This window comes from Arachis hypogaea, chromosome 2 (genome assembly GCF_003086295.3).
Source record: "Arachis hypogaea cultivar Tifrunner chromosome 2, arahy.Tifrunner.gnm2.J5K5, whole genome shotgun sequence".
Lineage (NCBI taxonomy): Eukaryota > Viridiplantae > Streptophyta > Magnoliopsida > Fabales > Fabaceae > Arachis > Arachis hypogaea.
In genome coordinates, this window is record NC_092037.1 from 82,689,960 (window position 1) to 82,705,695 (window position 15,736).

Genomic DNA, 15,736 nt, shown 5'->3' on the forward strand with positions numbered 1-15,736 from the left:
GAATTGACCTATGTCATAAAATTTCATAGCTTTTTTATAAATAGGTAATCCCCCTTATATGAATGAAATGTATCGACAGTGATTTAATTCCATTATGATCATCTAAAGCTATAAACTTCATGGAAATATACAGCACCAATGTAAAATAATACTAAAATCTACAACGGTAGTTTATTGTACATGATTCACCAAGTTTACGATTGTCCTTCCGCTACAAGTATTAACTATTAAATAAGTCACAGACCACGTTGAAATGGAATAAAAAGATTAAGAGAAGGGTGAGAAGGAAGTATAGGATCCAATGCCGGTAACCACTTTAGACTTTAGAGGCCAAACCATGAACAAAATATTAATAAACAAAAAAATCATCCGACAAAACTTTAATAATATGAAAATATCTGTCATGCTGGTGAGATACTCAAAATCTTGATCATAATTTCACAGAATTTTTAATTTCAAATAAAAAAAAGTCTCTTAAAACACACGGTAAGATTTTCCCATGGTACTCTTCAGATACAAGCACCTAACCTGAAATAAGTAAAATAAATATTGCACGTTACATGATTTGGCTAGATGAAAGAATTTAAATATACCCATGGATTAAAAATAACAATACAGGGAATAAACACTAATCAACAATCATGCAAACTAAGTCAATATTAAAAGGGGTAAAGTCATGAACATGTCGACATAGCCATTTAACCAGACGAGATAGATGAAGAATGCAATAGCAATGCATCAAACATCGGAGGACGGAGGAATACTTACGTTCTGCCAGTTCTTTTTCAACAGGGAAACAAGGAAGTTAACACTCAGTTGTACGTTTTGAAAGATTTGCTTTTCTTCCATACTAACATTGCCAACGGCTACTCCCATGCAGAGCACCTTCTTAAGCTGAAACTTGACCATAGCCTTTGTCTCGTTAACTTTTGACTCGAGAGATTCTTGGTGGGTAACAAGTGTGGGAAACTTTCCTGCAAAGTCAGGAGGAATTTCAAAAGCAGCAAAAGGTGAAAACTGAAATTCAAAAGATACGCGCAACATATAAGGTCTACCAAACAAAAGGAACACTACATTCAGTAGACAATTAAAAGAACTATAAACAGGAAGACTACAATGTCACACATGAATAAAATTATCTAAATCATAATAATTTAACAAGTTTCTGGAAAAGCACAAAAGTTTAAAATCCAAAAGATACATGCCTGCCTTGTTGAGACCAGGACCCAAGAGACGAGGAATCTGCTTAATGACTGCTTCAGAAGCCAAGAAAGCATGATATTTCTTGGCAAGTTTCTTCACCAATTTCTTATTTTTGTTAAGCTTTTTCAATGCTTCAACATCCATCCAATCCAATCCTATTTTCTCAGCCTGCAAATTATAAGTTCAATCAACATAACAAACATGGCAACCATTACACACAACAATCACACAAGCAGCACTGAAACACGACCATAATATCACTTCCATCAAATCATAAAATGTCATTGCTCTCTTCAAGTGCAGCCAATGTGTCATTTCAAGATACTCCATTCATACAACAAAATGGAAAGCACAGCATTTGCAAAGTCATTCAAATCAAGCATCTCATTTACACACTTCAAATACAAATACCAGATTGTTACAAACGTTAATGTTAAGCCAAAAACTTCAATTAGATACATCATTTTCTCACATAAATATGTAATTTCTACGAATCAATTTGATTCTATCATATCCAATATAAATCAAGGGTCATGTATGACAATAACCAAATTACAAAAATAAAAGCAGCTACCATTTTACTTTTATAACTAAGAAGTCTTAATACAACAACAGAAAATGAATTGGAAGACAAGCTTACCTCTTCAACATGCTGAGCATCTCCAAGCATGCAGATTTTCATCTTGGGCCTTGGGATGTGTGGCAACTTTACAGAACCACTGAAACGCTTGTCCTTTTGTGGATCATAGTTTTTGAGTCCAATTTGGAGCTCAATGGTCTCAACAAACTTCCTATTCTTCTCTTTCGAATCAGCCACAATTCCTGTGATGGCTTCTCTCAGCGCATCACTCTGAAGCTTACTATACAGTTCCCGCGCACACACACAGAGATAAAATCAACACTCATATCGCCAATTAATTAATTTCACAAAAACAAAATTATTCAAGAGATTCATTTCGTTTTCACCAAACATTTATTATTAATCCATGACGAAAATGAGGGGAAAACATAAATCTTTGACAGTGGAAGCTAAAATTTACCTCATGGTTGAAGCTAGGGTTTTGTGGAATCAAGAGCTGCTAAAACTGCGAACAAAAATTGAAATGGAAAGAGAAAGAGTTGGTATTAGGAAAAACTAAACGTCAAAATCGAATCAAAATCAAAATGGAAAGAGGAGTATTATTGTAGCGATTTGAGTGACGCAGAAAGTAGCAATACCCTGTGTCTGTGTGAAGCAGAATGGAAGAGAAGACAGTAGCTAGGGTTTTCGGCTGGTTATGGATATGACATATGAGCAGTGGCTGGGTTGGGCCGAGTTGGGCCGGGTTAAGCTTCGAAATTAATTTAATATTGGGCTTAGGCCCATTACAAATCAGACACTGCATCTTTTCTTCTATTCTAATACTAGGGGTGCACATGGGCCGGGTGAAGCCGGGTTTGATGGGACCCAGACCCGACCCGAAATATACACCGGGTCTATTTATTAGACCCGAACCCGACCCTAGACCCGATGAAACCAGTACACTTTCGGGCCACAATTATACCGGGTGAAAACCGGGCCATTAACATTACATTACGTTGATATCTTCTTGTAAGCTAGCATGTAAAAATATCCAAATTTCCAATACTCCAACCATTATTTAACATGGTAAAATTTACTTAGAAAAATATAACAAGAATCAATCCTTCTTTAAAATTAAAGCATAACCACAATCAATACTAAAGCAAAATCACAATCAATACTAATATTGTCTAATAATATCAAATATTTAAATCAATACAAATAACACAATATTATGCATTAGTCTAAAGTCTTATGCATTCTAAACATAAAACATTAACTTATAGTCTTATAATGACTAATAACACAAAATATTAAGGTTTACAATACTTAAATTCTACATAAAAATAGTCATGATCCATCACTAATAACACAAAATATTAATTATGTATGATGACCGGGCCACCGGGCCGACTTCGGGTGACCCGAGCTATGATCCGGACCCGACCCGAAATAATGACCGGGTCTATTTTTGAGACCCTAACCCGGCCCTAAACCCGATGAAATCACACCAAATTAGCCCCTAAAGTGTTCGGGTCCGGGCCGGGCCTTCGGGCCGGGCCGGGTCTGTGCACCCCTATCTAATACTATGGTCCAAAAAGCCCCCTTGCCATTCAAAGGAGGATTGGGTATGAACCCGGAGGGTGGGCAGCGCTGGGTGCTCCGATTTTGTTGCCTGGCATTTTTTTTTTTTGTTCTGCGTTGCTGTTGTTACGATTTTAGTTCTGAGTTGCTGAATTAAATTACTGTTGTTGCTGCTGAATTATTGAATTATCGTTTAATTATTGATTTTCATTTTCTCACATAATCTCTTTGAAGTGATATAATGTTTTTATTTTACTTCACTGCAAAGATATATTTATTCACTGCCACTGATTATATTATTTTCTTTTGTTATTAGTCTCTATTTCCTTTGATAAGTTAATTATTTATACTTTTTATTATATAATAATTGTATTTGATTTTAATAGAGATAAGCATTTTGAACTTTTTTTTTATATATATTCAATATTTGATTTGCAAATGTGCAAATCGGATTGAATCTGAGTATAAAAAATATAAATATTATATTCGATTTGATCCAATAAATTTATTACAGACCAAATAAAAATTTTGGTCCTATTCAATTCAATCTAATCGATGTGCAGTTCTATTTAGAACGTGAAAATGAATTATTAGAAGAATAAAATAAATGATATTAATTTTAGATTACTAAAGTATGAAATCTTACACTTAAATTTTTATTTATTTGTATTTTTTAATAATATTGTTATACGAGATAATACTTAATTTAATCTCTAAATTTGTATATGAGTTTTAATTTAATCCCTAAAGTTTCAATTGCCTTTATTTAGTCCCCAAATTTTGCGAACATGACTTATGTTAGTTCTTGAAACAATTTTCAATGTATAGACGTTAATAAAATGTTGTCATGGATAGGAGGACGCCACGCTAGACTCTGTAAAATGATGTCATTTTGGTTTTGACACTCAAATAACCTAAAAACAATATCATAAGTGGTGTTTATTGAAACTTTACTTAACAAAACAAGTAATACGATATCATTTTTTGAGTTATTTAAATGCCAAAACCAAAACTACAGCATTTTATGGCATTTGATTGTTCATTTCAACGCTCCATTAACATTTTTGAACTAAAAATCATCTTGGGGACGAATGTGAGGCACGTTTATAAAATTTGGATACTAAATAGAGAAAATTAAAATTTCATGGACTAAAGTGAGACTGACGTACAATTTCAAGGATCAAATTGAGTATTAACTCATTATTATACTTTGTCCTTTGACGTTGCCATTAAATTTTTTTTTTTTAGTAGATAATGAAAACATAGGAAAAATTTGGTATGCAATTATCCTTTTAAAATATCATTTTCAAAATATAATCTATATTTACGTATACAATATATAATTAGGAATATAGAAAAAAAATTTCTAAAAATATTTTCATTAACCATATATAATTTATAAAAAAATATGGTTTGCTATTTTCAAAACAAATATTCTCTACATACAAGTCATTTTTTCAAACAAGTCCATACAAGTCATTTTACCCTAATTCATCTCACGCGCCTCTTCTTAACACGTACAATCCACGCGCCTCTTAATTTAATTAATTTTTCAATCAACGGCGAATATATAACTTCCTTTTTGAAACGATTTCATTTTCTTTTTCGAATTTCGTCAGCATTTTCTGCCTTCTCTTCTTTCGTTTTCGTGTGTTCTCTTTCGTCGTTTTCGTGCGTTCTCTTTCTTCGTTTTTCTTAATTTTCTTCGTTTTCTATGTTCGTTTTTGAAATCAAGCTCCGAAATCATTTTGAAGATAATGAATGATTCAAGTTCAGATTGTCAACTGAACCAGAGCAGAGTGGATTATTGTTTTGATTCTAATGAAGCGCCTAAGGTGTGGTACAATTCCAGTTAATGTTTTCGTTAGTAGTTTATGATTATGTAGGTAAATAATGTTGTGAACCTTGCTTGTGAAAATTGCTCTTCATCGTTGATTGTTTGAATTGAATATAATGTAGTAGTTCTCATGAATCTATTGCATTGTATATTAGATTTTTCGGTGTAAATCAGAAATATTTTGGTGTATTGAAGGGACTTTTCAATGTATTTACAGGTTCTGACATTTTCAATTGAACGAGGGTGAATTTGTATTATTGTTTTGAATTGAATCAAGCAGTGAGGTGTGGTTTGAATCTAGATAATATAGTTTGTTTATCGTTTATGATTCTATAGTTGAATTGTTTTAGTATCTGTTTGATGATGAATTCTGAATCTTATTTTTGTTATTTTTTATGATGATTCTATAGTTGTAGTTGCATTATATAGTTTATCCTAGTTTTAATATGGTGTATAGTGGACTATTTTTGGTGTATTTTGTAATTTTTGTGCGATGTTGATGAGCAGTTTGTTTCGAAGGTTTGGATGACTTTTAACATGCTTAAAGATGCTGCGAAATTCTACAAAGATTATTCGAAAGTTGCAGTTTTTTCTACAAGAGTTTAGAGCACAAATAAGAAGGGAAATAAAATTCTACAAGATTGATTTCCTCGAGTTTTGGCGACGATTTTGACAGTTTCTTGAGAGATTTCGAGAGTCGTTTCAATCTTTAGGGTTGGGATTTTGATCGAGGAAGAAGAAGAACCGTCTTTCATAATGGTAAGTGAACGCACTATTGAAACTATTGAATTAGTGCGTGTTTAAATACTCGCATATGTAAGGGTTGTTATTGTTGGGCTTGACCCTACTTGTATAACTTGTAAGCCAAAAAAACTTGTATGTGTAGTAGGTCTATAATAAAATAAAGTAGGTAATAACCAAGTTGGGTTGGTCTAGTGGTTAGCTCACTAGTCCGCTTAAGCAAGTGTCGGAGGTTCGAATCCCGCCTTATGCATGCAGCAACCCATTGGCCAACGGCAAACCCTTAAATGGAGCTCAGTACCGCGACGGATTAGTCCTTGACCTGTCGGGTTGGGGGATACCGTGGGAAACCAAAAAAAATAAAATAGGTAATAAGATAAAATAAAAAGAAGTAAGTTAAATTAATAAATGTGTATCATTGAATTTATGTGAAATAATATAAATCATTAAATGGTTGTAATTCAATCCATATAAATATATTATCTATAAAACATACTAACCAATATAAAAAAACTATATGTACACTAAAATAAGTCCCAATATAATATACACATTGAAATACAATGTTATAAGTAAGGTTTTAGAAATTGAATCGATCATTGAATTGCTCTGCTTATTAGTTTACCCAATTTAAAAGTTCAATCTTAATTTAACCGAAATAATTGAACTATAATAAAATAATAAATAGAGTTATAAATATTCAAGATTCTATAACTTATTTTTTGTTATCAACAGGATCATTTTTGATACGCAAGATCTTTAACACGAGACACATACTTGGTATATACTAATAACAACACCACCACCACTAATAATTTAAACAATAACAACATTTATAATAAATATGTTTTAATGAATATGAATACTGAATATTATAGTAATTGCTAATTGGATAAGATGAAGAAACAATTTGATTGTAATAATTTTAACCGCAGTAAGAATTGCCCTATCTCTACTTACATCTTCAAAATCAATATTTCAAAAATACTTAAGAAAGATTGGATTTTTATATAAAAAAAATTACATTTGCATCATCACAAGTTACAACAAAATCCATTAAAATATATTAAGCTAGGTTATAATACTTACAACATCCATTTTTTTAGAATTTTTTTCGATGTAAAGATAAGGAAAATTTTAAGAAAAAACAAAAAAATAAAACACACACATTTGAACACGTCAAAATACTAAATTTCGCACAAACAAAAATATCAAAAGTGAGAGTAAGACGAAGAAATGCTTGAATCTACTAAAAATAAAAGAGAGTATATTCATAACTAAAAGTAGAATACATATTATAATTATATTTTAATATTTTTGACATAAAAAAAATTTAACTACAAAATTAAAAATAATGAATGAACTTAAATGAAAAGAAAAAAAAGTATAAAAATCTAATTGTAAATTTGATAAAATTACAGTGATCAATAAAATAATTAAATTTAAAAAATAACATGTGCACAAAAAAATCAATCATCTAATTAGGGTATGTTTAAAATGAACACAACAATTATGTACTTAGTATTGGATGTGCCACATTTATATAGACCATTAAATTTTATTAGATAAAAATCAAAGGCTAATATAGAAGAAGAGTATTGATAGACTCTAATAAATACAAAATATCCTAATACATAAATAAATGTTTTAAATGACAATACTTTAATACATAATACTTTAAATAGTAACAAAAGCTTTTATTCTTAAATAGTTAAATATAAAATATATAAATACAAAATATATGAGTTTTTTATTTATTAAGATTAATTATTATGCAAGAAATTTTTATGATATTAAAAAATTATATTAATATAATTTTTTAAAATGTAACATAAAATTATAAAATAATTAACATTTTATTTTATATTACTTGACAAATAATTAGATTATTATATTCAAAATTTATTAACTAACTACTTTTGTTAAAGATATTATTATATAATATAATTTTTCGTCAAAATATTTTAAAAGTATAATTTATTTAAAATATTATATATAATACAAAAAATATTAACTTTTTCACTTTTTTTAATTTTTTTAGAAAATAGAATAAATAATATAATTCTAAATACATGCCTATCATATTATATATTTACTTATATTAGTAAGGCCTAAACTAATCAAACTTACGTAATTAAAAATATAAAATATATAAACACAAAAAATATAAATATTTTTTATTCATTAAAATTAATTATTATTCAAAAAATTTTCTATAATATTAAGAAATTATATTAAAATAATATTTTTAACTGTAACATAAAAGTATAAAATAATTAAATTTTATTTCATATTATTTGATAAATAATTAGATTATTATATTTAATATTTATTAACAATTTTTTTTAAAATATTATTATATAATATAATTTTTTATAAAATATTTGTCAAAATATAGTTTATTTAAAATAATATATATAATACATGAAATATTATTTTCTTATTTGTTTTTAGAAAAATTGAATAAATAATATGTATTAACTATGTATATGTATTATATGCGTATATGTAATAGTGACTGACATAGAATTGGTATATATTCTTTTTCTTTAAACTCTTTAATATATGTGCCACCTCAGGACTTTCTCTTCTAGTCTTTCTTATTTCTATTTATTTTGTAATAATATTTAGTAAATAATAATTTAAAATTATTTTTTAAATTTAATATTTATAGTTTCATATATATAATATTTATAATTATATATCTATAATAAGATCACATTTTATTTTTTATTATTTTTGAATATTTTTTTATTTTTCTAGTTAAATTTTTTATTCTCTAACTTAACCAGACTTTTATATATATAAAAAATTTGTATACAAATATCTTTCACAAAATATCTTTCATCATATATAATTTATTAAAAATATATTTTGTTAAATTTAAGAATAAAATACATAATTCTTAGTTTTATTGTAACAAATTTAATATGTTATCTGATTTTAATGTTATTATATTGTTATAATTATTTAATATATAAAAAAATTATTATATAATGGTGGAAGTTTTTTGTTTCAAAAAATATAAAATAGATAAATACAAAAAAATAAGTATTTTTTATTCATTAAAATTAATTATCATACAAGAAATTTTTTATAATATTAAAAAATTATATTAAAATAATATTTTAAACTACAATATAGTTATAAAATAATAAAATTTTATTTTATATTATTTAACAAAAAAATAAACTATTATATTTAAAATTTATTAACTAATTATTTTGTTAGATATATTATTATATAATATAATTTTTTATTAAAATATTTGTAAAAATAAATTTATTTAAAAAATATATATAATACATAGCAATATTAACTTTTTGTTTTTTCTTTTTTTTTTGAAAAACTAAATAAATAATATAATTTATTTTTTCTATTTTTTTAAGACAAATCCATATATATATAGGTGTAATTATATATAGGTTAAATTACACAGTTAGTCCTATACTTTTAGTAAAATTGTAAATTGGTTTCTATACTTTAAAAATTTATAATTGGGTCCCTAAAGAAAATTAAAATTTACAATTTAGTCCACGCCGTTCAAAAAGTGTTTGATTTAACAAAATATTCTCAATATATTCCTATTTTAAATATGTGAGCGGCACATGTTTGACAATAGGGATCAATTTACAATTTTAGTGAAAGTATAGAGACCAACCGTATAATTTAACTATTTAAAAATGACCAAAAACTCCATAGACTATCTTAACCCATCCTGCCCCTCCCCGGCTCTCTCACTCTCACTTTCTCACTTTACAAAATGGTACCCCAACTCCAGCGCTCTTTATCACCTCGGCTCACCATTGCCGTGCCTCTCGCCTCCGTTGCCATTGACATTGAATTGTTCGCATTGAGCATGTTTGGGATTGGAATTGTTCTCTTTCATTTATCGGTGTTCAGTATCGCGATTGGAAGAGAAGAAAAAGTCGTTGGATGAAAGAGGTGAGTTGGAGGAAGGAGGCAAGACCCGACCCGTGAGCACAAATGCGGTGGATCCGGCATGACGACGGTGAATCGAGGTGAGTAGGGGTGTTTGCGGTGCGGTTTGGATTGGATGATTTTTTTAAAAAAATCTGATCCAATTTGATCCAATTTTGAGCGGTTTGGATTGGATTGAATTTGTGGTTTTGTAAATTAAAAAAATTAAATATATATAACAAGTCTCAACATCAAATTTTAAATAACCAACAATGACATAACAAGTCTTAACAATATCTTAAAAAACCAACGATCACATAACAATAGAAATAAAATTATAGGTTAGTTAAAATAAATAAATAAATCATATTTTGAACATAAAATATTTATTAAATAATAATAATACATAAAAAATATAAAAATATATAACAGATTGAATATGTTATAAGTATAATTGTAAATATAATAATAAAACAATAATATTATAACACATTGTGTGGTTTGGATTAGATTGGATCGATTGTAAAAAGTAGATCCGAAATCCGAATTAGTGCGGTTTCAATCGATTTTCAGTTTAGATTGGATTGGATGAGCGGTTTAATTTATATCGATTTAGATTTGAACACCCATAGAAGTGAAAAACAGAGAGCGCTGGAGTTGGGGTATCGATTTGGAAAGTGAGAAAGTGAGAGTGAGAGAGTTGGAGAGGGGCGAGGTGGGTTTAGATAGCCTAAAAATTTTTTTGTCATTTTCAAATAGTTAAATTACACGGTTAGTCCCCATACTTTCACTAAAATTGTAAATTGGTCCCTGTTATTAAACACGTGCAGCATAGCCTTTTTTTTCTTTCTTGATTTCTCATCATTAGAACTCTTATTTCCATCAGAATCTCCATTGAATCTTTTCCACCATTTTGAAGAGTGTTGTCTCTTGATGATTAGATTTTTGACGGTTTAGAATTTCTCAAATAAAATCTCGTCGAAGTATAGTTTCTAAACCAAGCAATAATCCTTTCATACAAAAAGTTATTTGTCACTAAAACAAACCCCTAAATTTATAAACCGAAGTATTGAACCTCAGGTCGTTCTCCCTAGGAATTACAATAAAGTGTCTTGTTATTGGTTGTGAGTTATTTTGGGGTTTTGGATAAGAAGCATGAAAAGTAAATGGCAATGAAAATAAACTAACAACTATAAAAGGCTCTTGGCAAGTTATGAGAATTAGAAGTCCTATCCTAGTTATCCTCCTCAATTGTGATGAGAATTGTTCATGGCTACCACTTAGTTAACCTCTAACCATGGAGAAAAGTCAAGTGGATGAATCAATTTGATTCCTCAAGTCCTAATCAACTCCTAAAGGAAAGACTAGCTTCAGAGGTATTCAAATCAATTAGCAACTTCTAATTATCAATCAACAAGGGAATTAGATAACTCAAGAGTCACTAATTACTCTTCCTAGGCCAAGAGGAACAAAACCTACACTAAAATCCAACCAAGCATTTCATCAAACACTTGGAAGGCACAAAAGGAAAACATAGTAAATCAACAACAAGAATAGAATCTAACAACAATTATTGAAAGGAATTAACAACAACAATCAAGGAAATCACAATTATCATGAATTACCTCAAATTGCATTATTGAAAGAAAACAGAGGAACAACAATCTATCCAAAACAAAATGAAGAAGAATTACAATTATTAAAGCACATAACTAGAAAGAGGAAGAGGAGAAGATTAAGAATTGATAAATGAAAAGTGAATCAAAGCATGAATTAGACCTAGATCTAAGAAGAGAGATTAACCTAAACCTAATCCTAATTCTAGAGAGAAGTGAGAGCTTCTCTCTCTAAAACTAACTCTAAACTAATCCTAATTATGCTATATGATTCCCCTAGATTCAATAATTGCCTCCCCCTTCAACCCTTGATCCTTTTATCCCTTCCTATCAGCAATTGGCGCCAAAAATGGGTTCAGAAACCCTCTCAAATCGCCAGGCACGTGTTGCATTAATGAAGTCATGTGCTGTCACCGGCGCGTGCACGCACGGTACGCTTGCACGTCCCTGGTCGATTCTGTAATGTACGCGCGAGCGCCTTGTGCGCGTGCGCGTGCTTGGCCGAGATCAATTCTTTTGTCTTTTGTGCTTCCCTCCATTTGCATGCTTCCTTCCTTGCTCCTTTGATCCATGCCTAGCCTATTTCAATCCTGGAATTACTAGCAAACACGTCAAGGCATCTTATAGAATCAAGGAGAAATCAGAATTCATCAAAATAAGGCTTAAAAAGCATGTTTTTACACTTAAGCATAAATATGGGAGAGATAACAAAACAATGCTAATTCATAGGCTAAATGTGATAAAAGGTTATCAAAATACTCTAAATTCAATACAAGATAAACCCTAAAAATGGGGTTTATCAACCTCCCCACACTTAGACCTTAGCATGTTCTCATGCTAGAATAGGAAGGAACTAAGGGGTGTGACATTTATTGAATGCAACTAAACTATATGAGTCCTATCTAAATGCAACTACCTAAAGCAAATGCAAATGCTTAGTTCAAACATATCAATTCCCAAGAGACATGTGTAAGCACAATAGTTAGGGCAATAGGGGCTAAGTCCAAACCACAATTGTATTGAATTATTAAAAAGAGTTCAAACTTGCAAGTATATAGATAATATGGGTGAATACATGTAATTGAACTTTTGAACCCCTCACCGGATGTGTATCCGCTCTATTCACTCAAGTGTTTAAGGGTTAATTCACTCAATTCTCTTCTATTCAAGCTTTCCAAAATTTGATTCTCTTCTAGCAATCAACACTTATTCAATGCATGCATACCTCCATCATGAGGTCTTTCATTTAGGTTGTAATGGGGTTAGGGTCAAGGTAGGATCATTTATGGTTAAGTGGACTAGGATTTGAATCTTTGATTAGCATAGACTCCCCCACCTAACTATATAATGACCTATACAAATTCAAACTATTCTAACTACCCATTCTTCACTTTTTCTTACATACTCATGCATTCTATTCTTTAATTCATAACACTTATGCATTGATTCCTTTTTGTTGAACTTCACTTTGGGGCATTTTGTCCCCTTTTTATTATTTTTCTTCTTTTCTTTCTTTCTTTCTTTTCTCTTTTTTTTTCTATTCTTTTGTTTTTCTCATTTTCACTCTTATTTCTTTTTCTTTTCAACTGTACATAAGAACATCAATGCATAAGGTCTTATACATTTAATCAATACATGAATATGTTCTCGTTTCTAAAACATGAAAGTGTACTACCCTTTTTATCCCATCCAATGTTCCCAAGCCTCGCCAACTTTGAATAATAAACACTCTCACTGGCCTAGGCTAATCAAAGATCCAAACAAGGATTTTCATTGGTTTTCCGCCTTGGGCTTGTAATGTGTTAAAATGAGAATAAGTTGGTTAATCATAGGCTCAAAATTGGCTAACAATGGGGAGTAAAAGGTTGGCTATTTGGGTAAGTAGGCTAATGAAATAATGGCCTCAATCATACAAATGCACAAATACAATGAATAAATGGACATATAGAATCAAGCAAATCAAGGATCACAATCATAGAAAGAGAACAATTTCACACAAGAATGGAAAATAAGTGGTTATAAAACGTAACCACATCAATAGGCTCAAATCTCACAAGCTTGTGTTCTAGGCTCAATACATGCTTCACAAAGTATGAATTCAAGCAAGTTTCACCAAAAATTTTCTTTCAATCAATTGGGTTAATGCCCTATAATTAAATTCTCTTGAAAAATCTCAATATTTGACTAAGCATTGTTGTGATTGAAAAAATTCAAAAATTTTCCTTAGTTTACCCTTTTCTTTTCCGCTCAAAACCAATTTCTTATGCAAAAAGGGTGACTAAGTGTTTGCAATTCAAAATATGTTTTCTAATCACAACCACAAACTAAAAGAAATATATGCAAAAATGTATAAAGAAAATCCAACTAAAAGTATGGAATCTATCATCTAAAACATCTAAAAATATCCATAAGCATCAAAATATCTAAAATCCAAAATGAGTAGTAAAAGTATCCAAAGTAAACTCAAAATGCATCAAAATATATACAACAGATATGCAAAATAGGATAACTAGGAAAGTGTCCAAAATGTTCACCGGTTCCCTCCCCACACGTAAGATCAAGCATCGTCCTCGATGCTAAACTGGAGGATCAGTGGAAGGGACAACGGTAGGTGCTGAATCTGTCTAAGGCGGTGGGACCGGCTCCTCATGGGTCTGTGTGGGCTCTGTGGTGGCTGGGGCATCCTGCTGAGTTGGTGCCGCCGCATCCTCCTCTTGATGATCCTGCTCATCGGAGGCCGGAGAGTCGGGAAGCGGAGGTAACACAGCACCCAAAGAAATGAGCGCCTGGTCCATCCGATCTAAGCGGCGTCTGACATGGAGTCTCTCTCGCTCCAAAAACTGGAATAGACGCTGGACCCGTAGGTAAGTAGGCTTAGGGACTGAAGGTGGAGCTGTAGATGAAGATGGAGCTGTGGCTGTAGAAGAGGATGGGGCTGCTGTAGGGGCTGATGGTGAAGGTGTCCCCACTACTGCTCTAGCCCTAGAACGGCGTCTAGCTGGGGGCTTCTCGTGCACCCAACCACCCCAAGGAATAGTAACCTCCCTGTCATCTGCATCAGGGGGTGGTGGTGTCACATCATCGTCCAGCCAGGGGACCTCAGCTAGGGCCGCCATACTCGTGACCAAGGTAGGAAATGGAAGCAGGCCACAAATATGCGCCCGCCACATACACTGTCGGATAAGTCGAGGAAAAGAGACATCCTTCCCCTCCATAACACACCCAATCAGCAAAAGTATCTCCATAGGGATCTCAGAGAAGTGAGTAGTAGGCAAGACATAGTGGGCAAAGATCATCTGCCAAGTCTTGGCCTCTCTAGTCAAGTGAGCAAATAGCATCCCCTTAGGCTTGGTATTGTTTGCATCCATAACCCATGTAGCATTCGGTAAACCAATGACGCTCCTAAGTGCCTCATAATCAAAAGTCATGGTATGGATAGCCATCTCTGCCTGCTGATGGGCACACAAGTCATCAGGAATATGCCGGCACTGTAATGCCTCCCCGATGGCAGTCTCAGTAATCATGATCTCTCTACCCCTCACCTGAACCGAATCCAAAGTAGGACGGAAGAAGTTGCAATAGAATTCCTTAACCCAAGAAATGTTGATATCCCCCAAATCTCTGTCAATAAAGTCTATACCCAACTCAAGGATCCGACTAGTAATGGATCGTCTCACATCATTGGGTAGGAGCAATTTCTTCTCAGTATTTAGCTTCGTTGTTCGATATTTGGAAAATCGAAGCTCACAGTAGAGATTAGGGAACTTTGTTGGGTCAGTAGAAGGTAACTGCTGATTTTCTTTTTCTTCGTCATTCAGTGGGTTCTTAGCATAATGCTTGTAGATGGAGGGTGTAGAAGGTGTAGAGAGTTTCCTTTTCTTGGAGGCAGTGGCTATAGCTTTCTCTTTATCCGACATCCTGAAAAATATGATAGAATATAAGCAATAAAACACTTAGCATGTAACAAAGAAGGCGTGTTCAGGATGTAATTGGCTAATAACAAACATGATGTTGAAATGAACTTGAAAAAGACTTGGTTAACAAGTAAGCATAAGTGAACAATCAAACCAAGAATGCAAGCTTCATTAAAGTCAACAACTCATACTTATTAAGCATAAAATCATCACACTTTAGAAAGAATGGTTAAAGAGGGTTAGAGGTGAGTAAATGTCAAATGGTTAAAGAAATTAGTAAGTTAGAAAAGTGGATTAGTTGGCATGATGATATTTTTGCTCAAAGACAAGAGAAGTTGCGGTTCATATTCACAATGAT

General features: G+C 31.4%; 1 protein-coding gene across 1 annotated transcript; it reads right to left on the reverse strand.

The window, feature by feature from the left end:
* Nucleotides 1-322: 322 nt before the first annotated feature.
* On the reverse strand, nucleotides 323-2,572 carry LOC112748130 (large ribosomal subunit protein uL1). Its single transcript, XM_025796342.3, has 6 exons — nucleotides 2,422-2,572; nucleotides 2,244-2,288; nucleotides 1,844-2,063; nucleotides 1,206-1,371; nucleotides 769-974; nucleotides 323-528 (listed from the first exon to the last, which is right to left on the reverse strand). The coding sequence occupies exons 2-6, from the start codon at nucleotides 2,246-2,248 to the stop codon at nucleotides 475-477; spliced, it is 651 nt and encodes a 216-aa protein (XP_025652127.1). The 5' UTR covers nucleotides 2,249-2,288; nucleotides 2,422-2,572; the 3' UTR covers nucleotides 323-474.
* Between the last annotated feature and the right edge of the window lie 13,164 nt (nucleotides 2,573-15,736).